This window comes from Eleutherodactylus coqui, chromosome 10, assembly GCF_035609145.1.
Source record: "Eleutherodactylus coqui strain aEleCoq1 chromosome 10, aEleCoq1.hap1, whole genome shotgun sequence".
Classification (NCBI taxonomy): domain Eukaryota; kingdom Metazoa; phylum Chordata; class Amphibia; order Anura; family Eleutherodactylidae; genus Eleutherodactylus; species Eleutherodactylus coqui.
The window spans coordinates 20903523-20927515 of record NC_089846.1 but is presented as its reverse complement, the minus strand read 5'-3'; the positions used below and the strand labels follow the sequence as shown (position 1 = coordinate 20927515).

At 44.7% G+C, this 23993-nt stretch overlaps 1 protein-coding gene across 4 annotated transcripts in view; it reads right to left on the bottom strand.

The window, feature by feature from the left end:
• Window positions 1-23993, bottom strand: part of GPSM1 (G protein signaling modulator 1) — a 247440-nt gene that overhangs the window by 168375 nt on the left and 55072 nt on the right. For 3 of the 4 annotated variants that reach the window (XM_066580518.1, XM_066580517.1, XM_066580519.1), the window contains exons 2-6: window positions 11974-12195; window positions 8727-8862; window positions 7213-7355; window positions 3748-3871; window positions 1706-1821 (exon numbers count right to left, since the gene is read on the bottom strand). In XM_066580518.1, coding sequence (XP_066436615.1) covers window positions 1706-1821; window positions 3748-3871; window positions 7213-7355; window positions 8727-8862; window positions 11974-12195 — 741 coding nt within the window. Of the gene's footprint in view, window positions 1-1705; window positions 1822-3747; window positions 3872-7212; window positions 7356-8726; window positions 8863-11973; window positions 12196-13473; window positions 13495-23993 lie in introns of those variants that run through there. The other variant, XM_066580520.1, reaches the window with a different exon arrangement.

Genomic DNA, 23993 nt, shown 5'->3' with positions numbered 1-23993 from the left:
TGTTGGGGAGAGCCGGGGGGTGAGGGCGGCACATGTGGCTCTAATGGAAAATAAGGACAACGGGGACGCAGCGCTGAAGGAAATCCAGATTAACAGAAGCTGATTCCATATCTGAAAATAGATGAACGAGAAGTAGATCCCTCTTATTATAGCATTACTCATCTGGAGGTGAGCACCGCTTACAGGGCCGCGCCGCAACAACAATTAGACATGGGATAAACATATTCACCTGCGGCCCTTAACCCCTCAGTGACTGGCCTACTTTAAGTCTTAAGGACCAACTCCTTGGCTCAGCCACTTGAGTGGCTAGTAGGGACACCAGCGGTGAAGCCCTCACAAGCTTATCATGGCAAGTCCTCTATAGGACGATAGCCAACTAGAGGCATTGATATCCAGGCTAACGTCAATGTCCGACCGGTGGGGATCCGAAGCAGTGGCACTACACCACTTTAGCTCCAAGTGATCTCTCAGACAAGCTGAGTAGAGCAAACAGGAGCTGAAGTAGTATCACATCACTTACCTATTGGTGCTGAGTAGAGATGAGCGAGCATGCTCGTTTAGAGCAATTACTCGATCGAGCATCGCTTTTTTCGAGTAACTGCCCAATCGGGCGAAAAGATTCGGGGGGCGCCGGGGTGAGCGGGAAGGGGGGGGGGGGGAAGAGAGAGAGAGCTCCCACCTGCTACCCCCTGCTCCACCCCGCCGCCCCCCGAATCTTTTCGCCCGAGTAGGCAGTTACTCGAAAAAAGCGATGCTCGATCGAATAATTGTCCTAAACGAGCACATTCCCTCATCTCTAGTGCTGAGACTTTGTTCTAGGGATTGATGGGGGTCACAGAGGTCAGACCACCAAAGATCGGACATTCGTGGCCTATTCTAGTGACCAGGCGTCAATGTCTTTAGTGACAGCTCCTTTAAAAAGTGGATTTGCTATAATACAGATAGGGGAATATTGATGGATCCTGTAGATCTGTAATGTGTAGGAGGGATATTGGGCGTCCACTTTTAAGGGGTTTTATCATAACTTCCCCAGCAGACGGGCCCATTATAATATAGATCATACGTAACCTCTCCTTGTATACCATGCGGAAGCACATGTCCACTGCAGGGTCACATCCCCAAACGTCTGGCATCATGGTGCCCAGGATAAGAGCACTAATGCCAGGAGTGCCCATGGTGACACTACAGCCTCTGATTGCCGCAACTGACTGACAGGGCAAGGGAGAGGCACGTATTCTCTATTTTTTATTTTATACTCGGCCCAGCTTCTGGAAAAGCTTTTATCGTAATACTAAAACTCCTTTAAAACGGGGTTGTCCCGCTTCAAGCGGTTTTGCTGCAGGAAGCAGATAGCTCCATATATTGTGCAGTGGCCTGGGTTAGTACTGCAGGCTGAGTCCTATGAAACTAAATAAGCTTGTAGATCCAACCAATTCATAAAGTACGAAGCTGCCGCCTTACTGCAGTAAAACTGCTAGAAGTGGGACAACCTCTGTTGGATTTTTCAGATACTCAAAAAAAGCCGGGATGTTCCAGAAAGAACGAGAAATGTACAATGTGGTGAGGCTGCACTTCATATTCTGGAGCAATGCCTTTTGTTACAAGATATTAGACCCAAGGGTATCTAGTATGTTTGTAAAGTATCTAGTACATATGGGAGAAAATAAAGCCCAGCAAATAGACAACCCGACCTGCTGCCACTCACTTGTAATACTCAGCTGAAGCATCAAACTTGCCAAGAAATATATGAGCGTTGCCCAGGTTGCTGTACGCTCTTCGCTCCGCAGCTTTATCTCCAAACTCCTTAGCAATGGACAATCTCTGGTGGAAAGGTGATAAGATTAGTTCTGTGCACAGATGCAAAAACATCATAAAAACAGACTGAGGTACTTACGTCACGTGTGTGCCCTACATCAGTAAATATGCACACATAATAAGGAATCATACAGGAGTCAATATTCCCTGTATGTAGTGGGCACTTTATTAGAGACACCCATCTAGAAGCGCATTGGACCTCCTTTGGCCTTCAGAACTGCAGGTGCCCATCCATAAGTATCAGAAGAGTCAACTTGTGTTGTGATACGACGACTTAGAAGCTATTATTTCTCTCCGAAGGCTGAAGCATATTATATATTGTTCTCTTTATTACATATGTGTCTATCAAATGAAATGTAGCTCCTGTATACTAGCTTCACTTTTATTAATTTCCCTCGGTATACACGTAGTTGACTAGAAGATGTTTTTCTCTCTCTAACAAATGTAGATGCGGTCTGCGTTCCTATGTATCTAATCCTCTCTTGTGTCATACTGTCTCTCAACTTGTAGCTAATGAACACTGTAAGTGGATACCAAGAAGGTTGCAGCTGCGATCCCCTACTGACCTCCTATCTGTCATAGAATCATAGACTGGTAGAGTTGGAGGGGACCTCCAGGGTCATCGGGTCCAACTCCCTGCTCAGTGCAGGATTCAATGAATCATCCCAGACAGATGTCTGTCCAGGCTTTGTTTGAACACTTCCATTGAAGGAGAACTCCCCACCTCCTGTGGTAACTTGTTCCACTCATTGATCACCCTCACTGTCAGGATGTTTTTTCTACTATCTAATTTGTGTCCCTCTGCCGCTCTCTGTATCTCCCTCCGACCTTTCTGTGCAGAACTTGCATAAGTGTAAGTAAATCTACTCTTCCTGATTTCTTTGTGTGATGAACACATAAGATGAACCAATAAGTGTTAGCTCTTAATAAGCCTGCCTACTCAATATATAAAATTCTGCATGTGATGTAATAAGACAGTCAGAGATTTGCGAACACAGGGTTCCCTCTGACTACATTGTGTCGACACAAATAAATCTGTGTTCACTTCCTACGTCCTGGGCGTCTCGGCAGATGCTGCATCATACATCAGTGCCAAGTAAACCTTCCCCGAACCATTACTATCCCCTCTACCAGCCTGACAGGAAGGGGTCATCGATTCATGCTGCTTGCACCGAATTTGGACCTCCCATCAGCACAGGGCAACAGAAATCTGGATTCATCTGACCAGGCGATGTTTTTCCACTGTTCAGGGATACAATTTTTGTGCTCTTTTTCCCCCTGGAGTCTCACCTTTCTGTTTCTCTCAAGCAGCAATGGTCCAGGGACTGGTCATCTGCTGTTATAGCCCATCCGTTCTAAGGTGTGTTGTACATTCGTTGGAGCACCAACAATCAATGTATCTATATTTTACTTGTCTGTGCAGCACCAGAATGACTGACATCCTCTTCTGACCCCTTTTAGTGAGGAGTTGTTTCCAGCCACAGGATCCCCTTTTGATGGATGTTTTTCCTCAATCACGCAATTCTCTGTATACTCTCCACACCGCTGCAGGAGAAAACCCCACGTAGTTGGCAGTGACATCCCAGCCCCGGCTATGCTAGCACCGATGACCGGGCTTTGTTGGAAGTCGCTCAGACCGCTGGATTTTCCCATCTAATGTGGATTCACACTGCAATTGATCCACGGAAAACTTATCCCAGATTTTATGCTGCAATCAAGGATCACAGATCTAATAAAGGGGCCAATTAATGTAAATGGGTGTGTTGATATTCATGAAACTTGGAGTGGTCAACCTTGAGATATTGATCGAGGGTGGTCCATCAAAGCGCACTAAGCATACGTATATCTCACACCGATATCACCCCTACATTGTATATTTTACTCACACATTGGACTATAGAGCAAGAGAGCATAAATAATGTGTTCACTTACCTCTTTATGGAAAGTGATGGCCTCATTAAAGTTGCCTAAGAGGTAGTGTGTGTTCCCAAGATTTCCGTACGCTCGGCCCTGAGCGGCCCTGTCACACAGCTCTCTTACCAGGGCTAAATTTCTCCTGGAAAACAAAGAGGTTGCTGTCGTGACAATGTGTCAGTCTCACTGGCGGCTTTTAGTGAATATTGGCAGATATGAAGCTAAGATGTGCACTAACAATGCTTAAAGGGGTTTTGTCATTTAAAAAAAATGTATCTAAACGTACCTATCCCTTCCCTGTCTGTCTCCTTATCACGTTCTCCTGGTTGAGCTTCTCCAGTGCCCCAGGTCAGCTCACTGCAGGCTGGCCCCAGCTTGTTATGAAGGCTGCTTATCACAAACTCCTTCCTGCTGGGTCAGTGAAGATCACATCCCTGTGCTGTAGCTTCACTGCCTAGGAAGGAATTGTAATCTATTTCAGAGACAGCTGGCATGAGCAATCTCTGAAGAAGATAGGCAGTCCCCCAGCTGGCCTGTGAGCTGTGACGTAATGTACATTGGCAGACTGCCAACCTAATGTACATAACCTCACAGGAAGGAGAAGAATCAGGCAGCTGGAGGTGAAGTGAGCCCCCGGACTGCAGGAGACAGGAGAAGATAAGGGAGGTGAAGATCTGGTAAGTAGACTGATAGGGGAGGAATAGATAAGTAGAGCATTTTTTTTAAAGTGACAGAACCCCTTTAAATATCTCTCAGCCGTTCACTTAAACATAAAGCAAATCCAAAAGCTCCCCCACAGCTGAAGTGTAGCTACAGACGCAGCAACTCCATAAGTGATTCGAAGGGCTTTCCAATATACAGTTATGTGCTAAGGCTCCGCTTCTACAACTCCATATTAGAGCGCACACAAGGATATCACTAGGAGTCTTATTGTGGGGCTTCTATTCAGCTCAACGAGAGCCATAAACTGCACAACTGTTCATTCAGATCGACTCCACCTTTTAAGAGTTAAAGGGAATGTCCAGTTTTCAACTTTTTATGGCCTATGCTCAGCATAGGTCATCTATAGCAGATCGATAGGGGGTCTGACGCCCAACATCCCCTCCAATCAGTTGTTCATTGGGGTGGTACGCTTATACACTGATCTGATCTCTCCAGGAAGCAGACAGCTCTGTTCTCACGAAAGTAGCCAGGCTTGGTATTACAAGCAAAGTTCCCACTGAAGTACTAAGTGTGCTCATCTGGTGAGCTGTGGTCCAAATCTGGAATGGGAATGTCGGCTGTCCACATCCTGCAGACCCGCCACCATAGATGCATTGGAAGAGGGCGATGTCTCCAGGAATGCATCTAGTGGAAGTACGGTCAGGGCCCAGCACTGTGTGAATCTGTGTCTGTGTCAACACCAGGAAGTGCAGAATATTTTTTTTCGGTTCTGGGGTCTGAATTAATTTCAGGGGCCTAGTCTGGCGTCTGAATTAACCCCTTCAGTAGGTTTATTATTATCATGTCATGCCTCACAGGGCAGGTTTTTTTAAATGAGTCAACAATACAAGTAAAAGCCTTGGAAGATTTCAGATGACAGCTTAGTGCTCTGCACATTTCAGCACTAGAGCTGTCCATGGAAATCTTCCGGGGTTTAACTGCATGTTCAGTGTAGCAAGCCCCGGAGATTTTCCGGGCGTGCCACTAAAGGGGTTGCCTGTGTTTAAGAAAAATTGAAGAAATGGAAAAGAAATTGTATACAATAACAAGCTAAGCTATAGTCAATGGTCAGATGGATTGGATTTCCCACCGGTCCCGCATTGCCACTTCCTTCCCTGCCACCGATCTTTGTTTACAAACTGACATGTTCATATACACTAGTGACCACTGCAGCCAATCAGTGGCCTCACCAGTCCTAAGCCACGGAGGCCAGTGATTGGCTGCAGCTGTTACCATTACAGTCAAGTAAGCAAAGCTCGGTAGGGAAAGACTGGACCGGCGGGATCATACAGGCGAGTATAGCATAGTTTATTATTTATCATTACCGACCCTGCGTAAGACTCACCATATATCTTATCAGCCTTATATTTTAGGGGACTGGTCTGAAGTCTGATTAATCTCAGGGGTCAAAATCAATTTGGGGGGCAGGTTTAATGGACTGCAGACAAAGATAACCGGAACTTTAGTAGAACTAGTAAAACCCTCCACTATACAATATATGCTGATAGATCATTACAGGTGGCTGTGAATTAGTGTTTATTTGCTATATTTGCAGCATTATGAGTATGATATATAATACCAAAGTAGGGTTCCACCAACTGGAAGGTGTCAGCACCTGTAAAACAACAGCAACTCACCAAATACCGCCCTGTAACATAAAGTTATCTCAACAAGAGCAGATTTATTCCATGAAAATTCAGGTTGTTTGTGGTAGGAACGCACAAAAGTATGACCAAGGCCTTCGGCAAGTATGTGGTGTCCGGGCACTGCCACCCCAGAGCGTGGCAAGATGGGTAGCAGCATTTAGGAAGGACGAGAAAGAGTTGGACATGAGGCCGGAGCAGGCTGGCCAGTGACAGACATGGACGAACCTCACTTTACTCAAGTCCACCAGCTGCTGAAAGAAGACCAACAATGGACATACAAAGCCTTGCGGAGATAAACATTTCATCCAACCGTGCATACGATTCTGACAATACACATAAAAACGTGGAAAATCGTTAGCAATTGGATTCCACACAACTTTTTGGGGGTTCAAACCTGGCATTGAATGATAATGTCTGCGTCCCATCTGGCTCCATGTGAAGGAGATACATTATCACAACCGATGAGACACGGAGCCCGGAGACCAAGGTGCAATGGTATGAGAAACTAACATTTTTAGGAAAGAAATCTGCTCAGGTTGAGAGAACATCAGGTTACAGGGCGGTATTTGGTGAGATGGTGTCTTTTGACGGGTACCGTCACCTTCCATTTGGTGGAAGAAGTATAAATGATACCATATCACATCATAGATAACACTTGTGACCACTAATTTTGCATTATATGCACACATTTTCTCTGACAATGGCTTTTGATAATCTTTGCGTGTGCATGTGCCCATCTTTCACTTTTCTGCCGAACGATGATTTTATGTTCAGCATAAAATCCATTGCTCTGCAGAAGAGCTGATAGCAGGGACTTCATGCTGTGTTCTCTGCGGGGAGCGCTGATAACATTGTCTTTGCTGTCACCCCCAAGGCAGAACAAAGAGAATGTATTCAGAGAACAGACCACCCGCTTTATATAGCTCTGAATATAGCTCCTGGCAGCTCACACGCATTAATAAGCTACTAACTGGCATTAGTACCAATTAATAGTTAAAGCAAAATGATTGCTCAAAAGCCATCTTTTGAGGGATCATCTTTGTGTGTAAAAGGACCTACAGAGAGAATCAGAGAGACAGAGAGAGATCTTGTCCTATATGCGCACAATAATGCAATCATAGGTTTTACCACTCACTCATAGTAGTCAGTGGCCTTCAGCAGGGTCTCCTTGACTTCCTCCGACAAGTCTCCTGGGATTTGAGGCATGTTCCAAGACAACTGCTTTCCTTTGGCATGGTACACATTGCCCGCATTGTACAGTGCCCGAGCTTCACCCACCTGCAGTCATGGGGAAGAGTTAGCTGACTCCAATCCACAGACTAGTATAACATTTCTGAAATGCTACTACATAGCTAAAGGCAAACAAATTCTACTGTTGTAGCACTATTTTTTCCATCAAAACGACAGACTCCATTAAGTCCACTGGTCTGCTGGGCAGAGCTGGTGACCATTGTGTGGCAGATCCAGTGTAAAGCCCCATTTACACACAACGATTATCGCTCAAAATGCGTTCAAGCGATGGCATATGAGCGGTAATCATTGTGTGTAAATGCTACTATCTTTTACTCTTTGGCTAAACAATCATTTTAAGGGGAGCCTAAAATCCATCGTTCAGTCAGAGAGTAGATAACACAGACCGCACACTGAGTTCTGCACGGGAGAAGCTGATTACATTGTATTCAACTGAAAGCCCATGCGAGAACAAAGGAGCTGATTACAGAGCTCAGATCACAGGCTGTGTTCAGCAAGCAGCTCCTGCAGGCTTATTTACATCCAAATGAAGCTAATAAAGTGCTAATGGACATTAGTGTTCATTAGTACTTTATGCAAAATGATGGCTAGAACTGTCAATCTTTCAATCGTTTAAAAGATTGTCTTTGCGTGTAAATGAGCCTTACGCCTTGTGGCCCTCAGTGCAAACTGAAATCACAATGCAGAAGTGAGCAGAGGCCTAGATCGATAAGTTACAGAATGTACAGCACTGTGCAAAGGTTTAAAGCAGGTGTGGAAAGAAGGCTACAAAGTAATGATACTTTAAAAGATAGGTGTTAATTGTTTATTTTTGTCAATTAACAAAATGCAAAGTGACTGAACAAAAGAGAAATCTAAATCCCATCAGTATTTGGCAAGACCGCCCTGTACCTTCACAACAGCATCAGTTCTTTTAGGTACAATTAAGGCCCTTTTACTTGCAAAGATAATCTTTTAAACGACTGAAAGACTAAAAGCTTTAGCGATCTATTTGCATGAATTGTTAATGGCCATCAACACTTTATCATCTTTATTTGCATGTAAAAGGACCTCCACGAGCTGTTTGCAGAGCCCAGTGTGAATAAAACACATGGCCAGCTGTGCAAACAGCTGCTGGCACATTCCATTACTCTCCTGGCTGCTAGTGTAATCCTGCAGTCTATTGAAAGATGAGTAAAATACATTCAAATGGAATGTATTTGCTCAGCCTTTCAGCGGCTGAACGATGGATTTTAAGTGCGTGATGCCCGCGGTTACATGTAACGATTAATCATAAACTATTAACACTTCTAGATTTGAAAGCATTCTTGCATTTTTTCTAAAGCTGCCTAAAACATTTGCACAGTCCTGTATATCCACCATAGCGGCATGCTAACCATACCCTACTGTATTTGCTACCTTGTCTCCCTGCTCCCGAGAAATGTCCAGATGCCTCTGACAGCAAGCAATGGCTTCATCATACTGACCAAGAATCTTCAGCGTGTTCCCAAGGTTTCCGCTTGCTTTGGCTTCTCCAATACGATCTCCAATAGACCTGCAAGTAACAAAAAAAAAAAGAGCATTATACCATGAATGTGCAATTATCATTAGGCTACCCTGTATGTGATCAATAAGCCAATAAGAATGTTGCAAGAAATCTTAAAATTCGCCAGGCTAGGGTTCTTTTATATGGCTTGACCTGAGCTACGTAACGGGCGCCGATCAGCAAGAACGTTGCTGATTTCTCTGGCCTTTACACAGGTCAATTCAGGATGTGCAAGGGACAAGCAATCCTTCATGCAATCATTTGTCCCCCATAGTGCTTCATCACGGTTAACAGCACCCCCACCCCCTTTACATGGGGGGGATGTGCTGTCAGCAATGACGATTCTTGGTACAGCAGGAAAGATGCAATCACCTAACGAATGAGCATTTGTTCGTGATCAACAGCACCTTCATAGGGCCACATGATCGTTGGAAGGAAGTATTTGGAAGAAAGTGAGAAACTATAAAACAATGAGTACAAGTCTATCACAGAGCTCGATGCGTAGAACGAATGTTCACTTACCAGATCAGCGAGCCATGTGAAGGTGCCATTAATTACTTGGCAAATGAGCTAACACTCATTCGCCAGTTGATCACCAAGTATCATTGTTGTCAGCAGCACATCTTCCCGTGTAAGACAAGGGTTGTGCTACCGACAGCGATGAAACTGGATTGGAGATGAACAATTGCATATATGGTCATTGATCCCTACATTCTGAATCGGCTTGTGTGAAGGCCAGACAAATGAGCGACCATATCTTTGATCAGTGCTTATTGCATGGCTCAGATCGAGACGCATTAAGAAGGACCCTAAAATGCCCAATTGCACCGAAATGTAAAGAAGGACATTGGTAGTAAAACTGCGGGCCAAGGCTTGTTTAAATGATAAGATGAGGTTCTAGTTCTGCATATTCAATGAATTTATCGTTAAGCCATATGCAAGCAGCCAGGGGGCAGCCAAGGTGGGGGTCAAGGTGGCTCAACTGCTTTCCCTCACCAGCGGAAGGCAGTGAAGAGCTGCAAATATAATACAGCAGATTTTGGCTATTTGTGCCACCTACGAAGTCGGGCAGGGCAAGGTGTTCATTGTCAGTTCGTGACACCAGTCCCTATAGAGGCTTAAAGAGAATGTGGTAAAAATACTGGTGGTGAAGGCGCAACACTCTAAGCTAGTTGAAAGCCAAAGGTCCAAAAAACGTGAATATAAAAGTGAATGTATATTTGTCATAGATGTTTTTTTGTTATATTTGTATTTACTTTTACGTTTTTTGTCATATATATTCTATTACTATTCTTATCTATGTTCTTATATATTTATCATATTTATTGATACATTCCTATTACTTTATTACGAGTATGAATTGTTACTTTTCTCCCCTTTCTTTGTTAATTACTAGAGATGAGCGAGTATACTCGCTAAAGGCAATGGCTCGAGCGAGAACAGTTTTTTTCTTCACACCAACAAGGTTAATTCAGCTTTCTTAGTGCAATTCAGAGTTACTTTACTTTGAGGTAGATTATTCCTTAGGCAATTTGTAGTATAATTAGAGCACATAGAAGCATAAAGTGCAGACTTTCCATCTGGACACAAACGGGCTTTCTAACAGTAATTAAGCACAGGAATCCTTTCTGTCCTCTATGCTTTGCCCTTCTGCTTTCCTCGCTCTTCTGTTTCTTCTATTTCCTTAGGTATAAAGTTTACTTTTTTTCCCCTTTAGTATCAAGCTTAATTTCTAGTGCATTACAGTTTCCTTAGTTCTTCTATTCTGTCTACATCTGGTTTCTCCGCTATTGCTTTAGTTCCTTTTTACTTTCTCTCTGTAGATACCATGTAACTTTGGGTACTCACACTTTCTTTTCCTTCCCACTGCACTGTCTCTCAGCTCTGGCACCTTCTAGAACTCCAACTCCATCTCTCAGAACTCTCTGGCTGCTCCAGCCTCTACAGCTACCATATCCTAGGTCTCCTCCCCCTGTTCTTTATACTAACTCCTACCAACCAACCCGTGCGGAGGATCTAACTACCTATCACAGGCTGCCTATCTCTTGGCTACCTGACTCGTACCTCTATTCTAGGCTGTGACTGTGTAGACAAAGTGTGTTTGACCAACAATAAATTAACATTTCTTAAAGTGCCATAGACAATTATATCAATCCTGTACACTACACATATTTCTGTAGATATACTGATATGAGCGATTGTAAGCTGTTAAGCTGTACGTCTACGGTAAAATCTAATCATTTATAACCAATCTGCAGATGGTCAGATTAAGGAGCACATTCCAAGTGTAATTGTAATAGTAAATAGGCTAAGACTTTCCTGCAGGTTAAAATTAATCCAAAAATGGCAAAACAAGCATGTTATACACTATACTACCAAATGTAATCGGAACCTGAGCAAGATTTAAAAGTAGTATTTATTTCCATATGGTAATACTTAGCAGTGCTCCTTTGGACCTAAAGACGTCAAATACTCCGTGGCATAGTTTCTACTACCGTCAGATACACTACAGCTGGTATTTCCCTCCATTCATCCTGCAAATGCCTGGTGAGTTCTCTCAAGGAAGATTGACTCGATTTATATTTCCTGACCAGATGTTCCAGTTCATGTCAAAGATACGTTTAGGTTGGACTCTGTGCAGCCGGTCCAGTCGTGGAACATTCAAATCCTCAAACCAATGTAAAACAGTGTTAGATTTGTGCCCGTGGCGCATTTTCTCGTAGGAAGCATTGCTGACCATTCTCAGAGTATTACCACATAGTCAGCAGCACATTATTGTCTAGAATGTCAAGGTTCATGGTTCTTGTCACTACAACTAATGGACTGAGAACAAACCACGTAAAATTTCCCCAGACCATAACTGAAAGGTGTTTCCTATGCATCCTCCACACTCGGGTACTTCCATGTAATTTGAAAATGGAGTAGCGCGATTCGTCACTCCAAAGAACCTTCCATTGCTTAACTGTCCAATGATGATGCTCCTTGCACCCTTGTAGACAGACCGATGCAAAGGAGCCCCTCCCCAAATACTACTTTGATTCTTGCTCAAGTGTCCAATTACTTTTGGTAGAATAGTGTGCTTCCAGTAAAAACCTCATATTTCACTAAAAAAGGTCTTACCTGGCAAGGGTCAGGTCATGCTTGTGATATTCTAGAGCCTTGGAGTATTCCTTCAGATAAAAATATGCATTGCCCAACTGACTGTAGATGGCACTAAGTGTCTTCAGATCCTCCGTCCCCACCTGGACAGCAGCTTCAAAGAAAGCAGCACCGGCTTTGAAATCACCCGCTTTGCAGAGTCTTTCCCCCTCAAGTGCTAGCTCCAGACAGGAGGCCTCCATCCTGCAACACACAAACATATAGGACTGAAGAGACTTGAGAGAGATTTTCTTGTCAATGATATTTTTGCTGCTTATTTTAATATACAACAAGTTTATTACAGGAATAAAACACATTTTGGTGAGAAGTTACATCAGAATAGCCCTGCTATGATATGTCATAGATGCAAGTCCGGAGATCACATTGGTGAAGTCTTCATTAATCTAATCCACGCAAACGTAAAAGTGGATCACTTTCACTAAGTCTTTCCTTTAAGATACAGTATATGTTATGAAATTGCCCTAGGAATACTCCGGGGGTATTAGTGCAGTATGTCTACACCGGAAGTATGGGTTGAGACATGGATTGGCAGAAGTGGAACGTTCACAGCTGCTGATTGGCTGCCGGACACACACCTTCACAGAGCCACGTCCACACCAGGTCCTCCAGTTGGAGACATACTACAGGGACAACACAGCGCCCATCTTCACCACCCGGGAGCAGACATGGGATGAGCACGTCCACAGCAGCCGCTGCTGGCTCAGCACTCTCTCCCTCCTGATGGCAACAGGGCGGCTCCCCAGCCGACGGACCGGACAGGCATTCAGGTGGAAGGAGAGAGTTGCCCTGATGCCCGAGTACCAGGGACTGCATGCAGCATCCTGACGGCTTAGTGATGGCGGCTGTCAGGAAGGAAGGCATGCAGCGTTGTCCACCAGCAGCTGCTTCTCCATTGGTTTAGAATGGCATCTTCCTATGGCAGAGTGTGAGGAGTGTCGGGAACATAAAAACTGCTAGTTAGCGGCTCTTGCGATTGTCAGGTCTCAGCAACTTGTAAGTCGCAACACAATGACATTGACTTACAAGAGTGCAATCTTTGGTTTTACAGGCCAAGTTCTCATTCACTTCAATGCCTACAATACCAAACCTGGCCACTACAAAAAGAACAGCGCTGTCTGCTTCCTGCAGAAATCAGCTCAGTGCATGAGCACATCAGCCTGTCAAGCAGCTGAATGTTGGAGGTTCCAGTCAGCAAACTCGCACCAATCTACTATTGATGGCCTATCCTGTAGAGAGGAAATCAATAGTTTACTACTGGACAACCTCTAAGTGATTTTATGCTATAACTGTTGCACTTTGGTTACCACGTAGCTCCATCCCAAATAGCCGCTTTCCCACGATAGTCCGTAGATATGAGAACATATCTGTGCTCTTAAAATGGTCGGACCTCGAAAACATAAATCATTGCAGTCTAAAAATAAAGTCTAAAGAAAACAAAGTCCATAAGGCTAAAAAACTCACATGTCCTCACGCCCGAGAAGCCACGTCTGATCGGGAACTTGGAAGTAACTTTCCAACAAGTCATCACCCCGAATAGTAAAGCAAACTAAACTAGAAGAGCCTCTTGGCAGTGATGAGACAGCCGTGCGCTCACCAACGGGACACTAGTGTTTATTGGAAACATCCTTTTGCCAGGTTGCAGAACGGAACGCTTCAGTGCAAAGATGTGAGAACAGAGAAGGTCAGACTCGCCGGCCCGTCCTTACAGCAGCTCCGAAGGCCGCTCTGCTCTGTTTGAAGTTTAGCTTTGATAAAACATGTTTCATGTCATGCCAAAAAAATAAATAAAAACCAGCTATTTGGGATTTTATGTTACCATCTATATAAAGTACATTTACAGAACGAATGGTACTTTGTATGATAAAGCGGAAGCTCCGCCTTATGGGCAGGTCTGTAATACAAGGTTATCCACTTCTATGTTCACAAGTAGGATAGGCCATCAATAGTTGATCGGATGGAGTCTGTCACTCAGGACTAGAGATGAGCGAGTATACTCACTAAGGCACTTTACTGGAGCGAGTAGTGCCTTAGCCGAGTATCTCCCCGCTCGTCTCTAAAGATTCAGGGGCCGGCACGGGTGACAGGTGAGTTGCGGCGGGGAGCGGGGGAGGAAGAGAGGGATCTCCGTTCCTCCCCGCTCCCCGTCGGCCCCCGAATCTTTAGAGACGAGCGGGGAGATACTCGGATAAGGCACTACTCGCTCCAGTAATGTGCCTTAGCGAGTATACTCGCTCATCTCTACTCAGGACCACGACCGGTCATCTGAGCAGGGGATGCTGTCGGCGCCGCAACAACACTGAGGCCAAAGCAGAAGCCTCTTCAACGACGTCAGTGTAGTGGCCGATGCTTGTAACTGCAGGCACAGCTCTAATTGACACCAATGGGAGCCATGCCTGCAGTTACAAGCACCGACCACTATACGGAGCTTGCGCGAAGGCTTCCGCTCCGACCTCTGTGTATTTGGATCGGAAGTCTCTGCACTGACCTCCTGTGTAGTTGCCGGCGCTTGTATCTGAAGGCACGGCTCTCATTGAAATGCACCCAAGAGACGGGTGCATCACCCCAGCTGATCAACTATTGATGACCTATCATGAGGATAGGTCATCAGGAGTATTTCCCTGGAAAACCACTTTAAGGAAATTCAAACCCAAGAAAATAATATATGGTGCCTAAGAGTTCTTTGTCGAGCACGGTGCTTTCACACAGGAGCGACGATCGCTCAGTGAATGGAGGTGGAGCGCGCTGGAAATTGCTTCCGCCTGCCCACCTCCATTCACAATAAACAGGCAGTCATTCATAGATGAACAACTGCCTGTTTACACGGGCCGATCGTTGATTGATTTTTATGCCTGCCAAAACTGAATCATAAGCAAAAGAATTATTTTGAGTTGCTGGCAGCGATTACAATAAACGATTATCGTTCAGATTCTCACAATTCAGCGAGAAACTAAACAACATTCACTCCATGTAAAAGGGCCCCCTATATAGTCTAGAGCAGATAGATGAAGAACACCAGATAGTCATCTTGTATGAGAAAGCTCCGCTACAAGGCGGTGGCCCCTTTCCAGCTAATGTGTAAATGGCCTGTTAGTTATAAACCTGCAGACCCGGTGACCGCTGGTCGCAGGGGACAGGATTCCAAGACTCATTTAGAACCCCGAGAACCCGGAACATCGAGAGACTCGAGAAGACCATCTGTAAGGTGTATGGTTGTAGCTGTGAGGTTGCACACTGTTGCCCATGTATATATAACCTGCCTCCATGGATCTAAAATTACGGATGGTCCTCAGTCATTTGTTCTTTCATCAGCTTACACGGGGGCCCAATATTACGCTCGCCAACAGCCGTTTTTCACGCTGTTTGGAAGCGTGTGAAATTGCAATGCTGACACACATGAAAGGATCACAAGTGTTTCGCATTGACTTCAATGGGAAACATCACATCGCACAGCATGCGAGTTCCATGCGGTGGATTTTAGGGTCCCATTGAAAATAGCGGGCGAGACGTTCCGAGGGAACGCTCAAAAATAGAACATGCTGCCATTTTTTTCCGCTTGTGTGAATGAATCCATTCAAAAGAATGGATTTCATATTCGCATGAGTTTTGTATGTAAGAATATCGTACACGTGAATAAGTCCTAATGGTATATACTTCAAGAAGCCATTATTCCTCGCTGTGTGACTTTAAGGGTGACTCATGAGTAACATTGTCAAAGAAGAAGATATGTCAGCAGCACTTCCTTCGTCCATATATGGCGAGGCAATATCAATGCATAGCCACCATTTGGGGAAATCAAGGCTCCAAATCAGGCTAACAGAAAACATAGGTGTCGGCATAGGTGGTGTGATAAAACAGCAAAATTCCTCTTTATTCCCCCATAATGCACACAGTGACACTTCGACCCTTATGACTTGAGAAGGACCCATAAGGGTTGAAATGGTACTGTGTGCATTACGGAGGAATAAAGAGGATTTTTGCCGTTTTATCACACCACCTATGCCGACACGTATATTTTCATGAGCAACATTGGAGACCTCATGACACCAGTCAATAAATGGGAACAAATTTGAATCTCAAGTATTTTGTCGGAATCTATCAAGGTTTCCCCAGCTCGCTCTTCAAAATCAAACCCAAAGGACAAGTCTCATACAAGTATACAGGTAATACTCCTGCACCCATGGGACTGCAGAACAGCTCTGAAGTAGACCAGGTTGTTTGCCTTTACCGGAAGGGCAGAGCGGTCCAGTCTATACACCTCCTGTATATGTCATTATAATACTGTCTACAGATACTATAAGAAATAGTCTGTAAACGCTGCGGGCTCAGCTGACTCCTCCGAGTCACGCTCTATGCTACAGAGTGTCAAGGCAGCAGATATGCAGTCCTAAGCTCTTGCTCACGACCTGAAGGTTGCGGGTTCAATCCCCGCATGGTTCAGATAGCCAGCTCAAGGTTGACTCAGCCTTCCACCTTGGTAAAATGAGTACCCAGCTTGGTGGGGGGATAATAAATAAATTACCTGAAAGCGCTGCGGAATAAGTTGGCGCTATACAAATAACAATTTATTTTACCTTTATATACAAGAGAACACATTCATACAAGTCAACGCACTTGTCTCCTTTATTATTGGCCACCTAATGGACGCCAGCGTCTACCAGTATGCTATAGCAACAAGAGAGCGCTATGCATCCGTATTCCACAGGGTACCTTTCACTGTTGTCATGGTTACTTCTCGGAAAGAATGAGAAAAACAATAGATTCAATCACAGTGCTTTATTTGTACTTCAGCGGACTCTTGTGCTGCGTTCATGTTCTCCTTGTACGATCTCTTTGGGGATAATCATTTCCAAAGCTTGCTAGTACAAGCAGATATCAGCGAGTCCACTTACATATACGTACCTCCCATTATACAGTACTGGCCAGCAGTTTTTTCCACATCCGCCTAAAACGTTTGCAAAGTAAGAATGCTTCCAGAAGTAGAAGAAGTGCTTGGATTTAGTTAATTGCCAAAAAAAGACTGAACAAACGAGAAATCTAAATCACATCCATATTTGGTGTTACCACCCTCTACCTTCAAAGCAGCATTAGTTCTTTTAGGTACACTTGCACACAGTTTTTGAAGGAACTCATCAGGGAGGTTGTTCCAGACATCTTGGTGAACTAAGCACAGATCTGTGGATGTCGCTCGTTCCAATCCTTCTGTCTCTTCATGTAAAAGCCGTAGCAGAGGCCTGCAGGGCTGTGGGTGGAGGCCTCCATGATAGGGTTAACAGGAAAGTGGGAAGGAAAGGGTTAGTGAACAAGAGAGGGGGGAAATGGAAGGGGGATGGGGGAGCTACAAAACGGGTGGAGTTACAAAAGTGCTGGAAAGATCATTGGAAGGCATCAGAGGAGAAGAGAACATAGCCAGGAGAGCAAGGAAGTCCCACCCTCCCGCCTATAAGAGGGTATTCTTTTTGGGGATGGTATGGTTACTTTTAGTACCCAGTGCAGGTTGTTACAGTGTATAGCATTCCTGATGGCAACGGCAGGTGGGGGGGTCCTTGGAGTCTACATAAAATTTGGTTGGGGGGAGAGGATAGCCACTTTTTCCCTTCTGATTAATGGTTGCTGTTGGATCGGTCGCCTCTTGGCCCCCCGACAGGGCGGAGTCCTTGCAGAGATGGTGGTATGTCTAGCCTGGTAAAAGGTAATCCCAGACAGACTGGATGATGTTGAGATCAGAGCCATGTGGGGCCAAAGCATCACTTCCAGGACTGCTTGTTCTTCTTTACACTGAAGATAGTTCTTAATGACATTGCTGGATGTTTGGGGTTGTTGTGCTGCTGCACAATAAATTTGGATCCAAACTGACGCCTCCTTGATGGTAATGCATGATGGATAAGTATCTGCCTGTATTTCTCAGAGGAAACCATTAATCCTGACCAAATCCTCAACTCCATTTACTGAAATGCAGCCCCAAATTTGCAAGGAGCCTCTACCGTGCTTCACTGCTGCCTGCAGACACTCATTGTACCGCTCTCCACGCTTCACTGCTGCCTGCAGGCACTCATTATTGTACCGCTCTCTGCCATGCTTCACTCTTAGCTGCAGACACTCATTATTGTACCACTCTCCACCATGCTTCACTGCTGCCTGCAGACACTCATTATTGTAGCACTCTCCACCATGCTTCACTGCTGCCTGCAGACACGCATTATTGTACCGCTCTCCACCATGCTTCACTGCTGCCTGCAGACACTCATTATTGTAGCACTCTCCACCATGCTTCACTGCTACCTGCAGACACGCATTATTGTAGCACTCTCCACCATGCTTCACTGCTGCCTGCAGGCACTCATTATTGTACCGCTCTCCACCATGCTTCACTGCTGCCTGCAGACACTCATTATTGTACCGCTCTCCACCATGCTTCACTGCTGCCTGCAGACACTCATTGTTGTGCCGCTTTCCACCATGCTTCACTGCTGCCTGCAGACACTCATTATTGTACCACACTCCACCATGCTTCACTGCTGTTTGCAGACACTCATTATTGTACCACACTCCACCATGCTTCACTGCTGCCTGCAGACACTCATTATTGTACCGCTCTCCACCATGCTTCACTGCTGCCTGCAGACACTCATTATTGTACCGCTCTCCAGCTTTTCTACAAACAAACTTACTTCTGTTACAACTAAATAATCCACATTTTTACTCATCAGTCCAGAGCACTTCGTGCCATTTTTCTGCAACCCAGTTCCTATCTTTTCTTGCATAGTTAAGTCCCTCGGCCTTTTTTCAACATTGAAGGTACGTTTTTTTTTAACCAAAACTCCTCCATTAAGACCACTAATGGCCAGACTTCTCCAAGCAGTAGATGGATGTACCTGGGCTTGTGCCTTTTCTGACCTGATGGCATTTCTGTTCATCTTCTGATTTTGAAGGGATGCAAGCATGATGTGTCTTTCCTCTGCTGCACGAAGTTTCCTTAACCGACGGCTGCGTCCACGCTCTTCAGAGTTGTCAGTTTCTTTGTGCTTCTTCAAAACAGCTTGAACAGCACATCCTGAAACCCCAATCTGCTCTGGGATCTTTGCCTGGGAAACACAATGCTAATGCGGTATAACTACCTTGTGTCTTGTTGCTGTGCTCAGCCTTTTCATGTTTATGACCTGTAACATTTAACTGTCTTCCACAACCTCACCTTTCTAGCACAGTTTGGCTGTTCCTCACCCAGTTGTAAGCCTCCTACACAGCTGTTTCAATAATCATTGTCACCTGTTTTGATATAATTGGTCAATCATACAGCTGACTGTAATCCTACCAATCCCCGACTTTGTACAAGTGTGCCTAGAAGAACTGATGCTGTTGTGAAGACAAGAAGCCGTCACACCAAATATTAATGCGATTTACATTTCTCTTTTGTTCACCCACTTTGCATTTTGTTAAATCCATGGACGGATGTGCATTGCGGAGCACGAAGCGGGATTCCGCAGCAAATCCAGCCTGCAATGTAAAAACGCAATTCCCTGCCCACTAACGGAGATCAATTGCAATTTTCCGCTTGCGGAGAAGCAATCACAGCATGCTACAATTTTGTGTGGGCTATGCACTGACGGCTTCCGTTGAAGTCAATGGAAGCCATCCGTTCTGCGCCCCTTCTACAATCATCATTGCTGAATGGCCGCAGGAGCTGCGTCATAGTGGCGCGGTGTCCTCTGTGTTGCGCGTGCGTGCCGGAGCGCAGGTCGGCACAGAGAAGAGACAATGGACATGTAAGCTGGGGTCACTGGCTAGGCACCGGGTCGAACTCTGCTGCGGGAATCCCGCATGCGGGCTCCAACCCGCCCGTGAACAGGGGCCCTTAGTCAGACGAGGACATGTTCTCCAGTTGTACAGGATGCTATGTCGGTGTGACCATGCTTCCGCTTCCCTGTATAACATAGGCTTGTGTGATCTTTCATCAAACATAATATACTTTGCTAATTTTGTTGCAGACATTGACATAATCGGTCAGCCTCTGTTCATTCTATTGTTGGACAGTTTCTGTTGTGGATTCCATCTAAAATGAGGGAAACCATGACAAAAACAGATGGAACCCAATTACTCAAAGGGTTCTGTCAGGGTTCTTCAGTTTCAGAACGGAACAGAAGAACGGACGTCTGAACAAAGCCTTATTAAACAGCAACTAAAGTTTTTGCAAACTTTTGACTTGTTTTAGTGACACGTCACAAGTTCTGATCAGTGGTTTCCGGGTGCCGAGACCCCCAGCAATCACTAAAGAAGCAGGCAGAAGCACTCAGCTGAGCGCTGTGGTCGTTCGACCGTCACTACGAGCCGACTCCTGGTAACATGCGTAAAATCCTTGTAAACATGCATGCAGAGCGCATTTGCTGCATAGGCGATTTTTGGTCTGTGGTACCCCAGTGGAATTCAATATTGGGTTTATGCTGCCTCTAGTACAATCGTAAAAAAATCCAGATGTAATACAGACAGAAAATACGCCCGTGTGAAAGTGCCCTGAGGTTATGATTGCGTGGTAACACGGGAAAGTCAGCTGCGAATCACAGCACAAATGCTGGAAATCCGCAACATCAAAGTATCCCAATAGAGCAAATATTTGCAACTGACCGCCTAGCTATAGGTCAGATCTGTAGGGTCACTTGTCCACATAACATTTTTGTATGGCCCGATTATCATTACATATACTGGAGAAGCAGACCACTAATTATTCCTTGTCTATGCTAATTAAAAGGGTTGTCCTGTTTTGGGACAAAAATGTCGCAGTGTAGGAAAATTGAATAAAATAATAAAAATGGAGATTTTTAAAGTCCATGCAGATGTTGCCCTTGATGAGAATTGAACCTAGGATCCCAGCACTGCCAGCCAGCAGTGCTAACCACTGAGCCAGATTCATTGAAGAGTCTTCTCCTCCTCTGATTTTCTAGCATTTTTCACAAAAAATCAGGTCCAGGTGATCCAATCTGATTCTGCAGAAATTGGCCCGATTTTATTGAGCAGCCGATCACTGTGAGCAATGCTATTGCGGCGTCTGGGTGGAAGGTTGGCCATTGTCGAGGAGACCACGGGGTGGTCACGGGTAGATCTGCGTTTCCTCCCCAACAATGACGCAGCATGGCCCAGCTCGGTCGCGAGCAGTGCAAAAAATAACAGGCAGATGCAAACGATGGGAATTCATCCAAACGGTGTTCTCACGTGACGCCAGTACCTCTTTTCAAGCAAACAGTTGCTCGATGTTAAATAAAGGAGTCCACAGACAAAGAGATACTTTTCAAACCGGAGGTACATGGTTTTTCTTTACTTAAGACTCCAACTTTGATTTTCCAAGTATAAAGCAAGTTGACAGTCTCAGACACAACACTGGTGGCAGGCTTCCTTCAGATTCAACTCTGTTACACACACATGCGTTATTCTAGGAGGCAATTTTCTTCCCTTAATCTATGTGTTCTCAGTCTAAGTTATCTGATCGACCATCCCCAGGGATACACTCCTGACATGCTGGGTTAACATACAGCTCTTGCCTTTCTTTGCTTGCTAGTTACTCCTCCCGACTTGTCATAGCAGGAACTGTTACTCTAAGCTTCAGACCCCGGAGGGGAAATATCCCACGGCAAATGAGACCCACGGCTCTGCGCAGGCAGAAGCATAAGTGAGCTTCAGCCTCCCGCAGACACGTCCTCCTCCACCGATTACACCTCTGCACACTCCTCACTATTGTAGACTCCGCCTCCCAACTTCTCCTAAACTTCCACAATGCCACACACAACAAACAAGTTAGGTAAGGCAGATTTGTCACAACAAAGCTTGTTAGAACTTACATAGATAGAACACAGATCAACATAAATACCCTGTTTCCCTGAAAATAAGACATTCTCCGAAAATTAGACATAGCATGATTTTCCAAAATTTTTGAGGATGCAAAATGATTTTTCAGGCCTTTTTTTTCTTCCATTAAGTTTTTATTGGTTTTATCTTAAGTAAAGTTGCAACATAAAACAAGGAGTATAGTAGCGTTGTACATACTTGACAGGAGTTTCATTTTTCAGGCTTTTTGAGGATGCCTGAAATATAAGCCCTACTCCAAAATTAAGCCCTGCTAACAGTTAATTTAAAAAGTCAATTTAAATAGTGTCCAGGCAGCTATACATGTAAAAAAGTTAAACCTTTTTGAACAAAAAATTAATATAAGACACTGTCTTATTTTCAGGGAAACACTGTACACACAAGACAGTTTAAACAAAACATGCACCTAGTCTAAAGACACCCCAACTCTGGGCCACTACACTTCTCATTAGCAGCACCTGTCAGCCTGACTGTGTGACCCATCAATTTATTCAGACAATTCCAGGAGGAACATGAGAGGAATAAATCAGAGTTTTAGGATAAGATGCTCCAGAATTCTTATTATATGGGGAAACTCAGCATTTACTTAAAGAGATGTTAGGAGACCCGACAGGTCTCTAATGGCACCGTGCGAGAAACAAAGCAGATATTAGAATGTCACCCACAGTCTTTTTATAGGATTGTCATTTTTCTAGTAAATCAGACGATGTGACACTGCGCTGTGCTTCGCCAGCAGATGGAGGCAAATATGCTGACACAGATGGTCTCCAGCAACACAAAGCACTTTTGTTATTTTCTTGCCGCAGCAGAGAGATCATGTTACCCGGGATGTGATCATGGGCAGATTGTAGGCAACGTGGCCACGTCTCAAGGTCCAGGGGACGCATGACCAGCACAGCGACGGTCATGGGGCCCGGAGTCAGTCATCCCCTGTAGACACAACTGGGGCCGGTCAGCCATTCACAGACCCTATAAGGTTATACATTACAGTTTAGCTTTAGTCCACTGGTTGCACATGATGTCATGTCTCGCCTCCAGCACCAACAGGGTCCCCTTCTGTTCTATGTACACCCCAATCATCACTCCAATTCATTAGGGGACAGAGATGAGAAGAGGGGCAGGACAAGTGCCTCACTGCAAGTAGGACGGAGGGCAAGGAAATAGGAGAGGCAGGGGTTGGGGGGCAGGATAAAAAAAAAACACTAACAGCATTTTAGTGAATGTAAAAAAAAAAGTGGTATTGTGTAATTATTTCTTTTTGAACAAAAAAAGAGGTAAAGTCCACCAAAAAGTTTTTGTTTTCTTTTTTACATTAGGTGAAATTTTTTTAAAACTTTTTTTTCTGTATCTGTAGTGGACTACAATATGCGATCTTAAGATCGCTTAGGTAGTACATTATCTATATTTTTTATGATTATGAATTCATGGCAGACCCGGACGCCACGCAACCCATCGACCCTCAGCCATTTCGTGGTGGAGGGCTGATGGCGTCACACTGGACGCTACCTCCCTCTGTGAACTCCGTACATGCTGAGGTCAACATTGATCGTGGCATGTAAGTGGTTAATGGTGTGATCTGTGTTCTTAGTGATCTGTTACATATGGCACAGGCTCAGTTCCTGAACCCGCACTATCCATATACAGTAACTGTAAGGCATTTCGTGGGAACTTGTTCCTACCCATGATGTATATATATGCCACGTGGGAGTGATGGCTTTATACAAAACCCTGGTTGTTAAAGGGATTGTCCAATGGCAATGGACCTCCGCCAATCTACTATTGAGGACTTATCCTGAAGATAGGCCATCAATAGTTTACAACTGGACAACCCCTTTAAAATGCGTAACAAGCAAAGGTATAATTTTTACATTTTCATGTTATACTTTTAGGTGATCCATACATTTTGTTACACTACATTTTATTATTATATGTTGCAGGAGTGCAGTATACAGAATGGCCTGCAGAGAGCTACAGACAGGCACCCTGGAATCTGAGAGAGAGAGTTAACACCTGTGGGTGTGGCAGGAAGCAACATAAAAAAAGAGTCAGTTCCTGCCACACTCAGGGGGAAGTAAGCTGTCTGCTAGCCAGAGAGGCTGTAGGAGTAGCCATCAGGACTGGGAGCCTGAGGT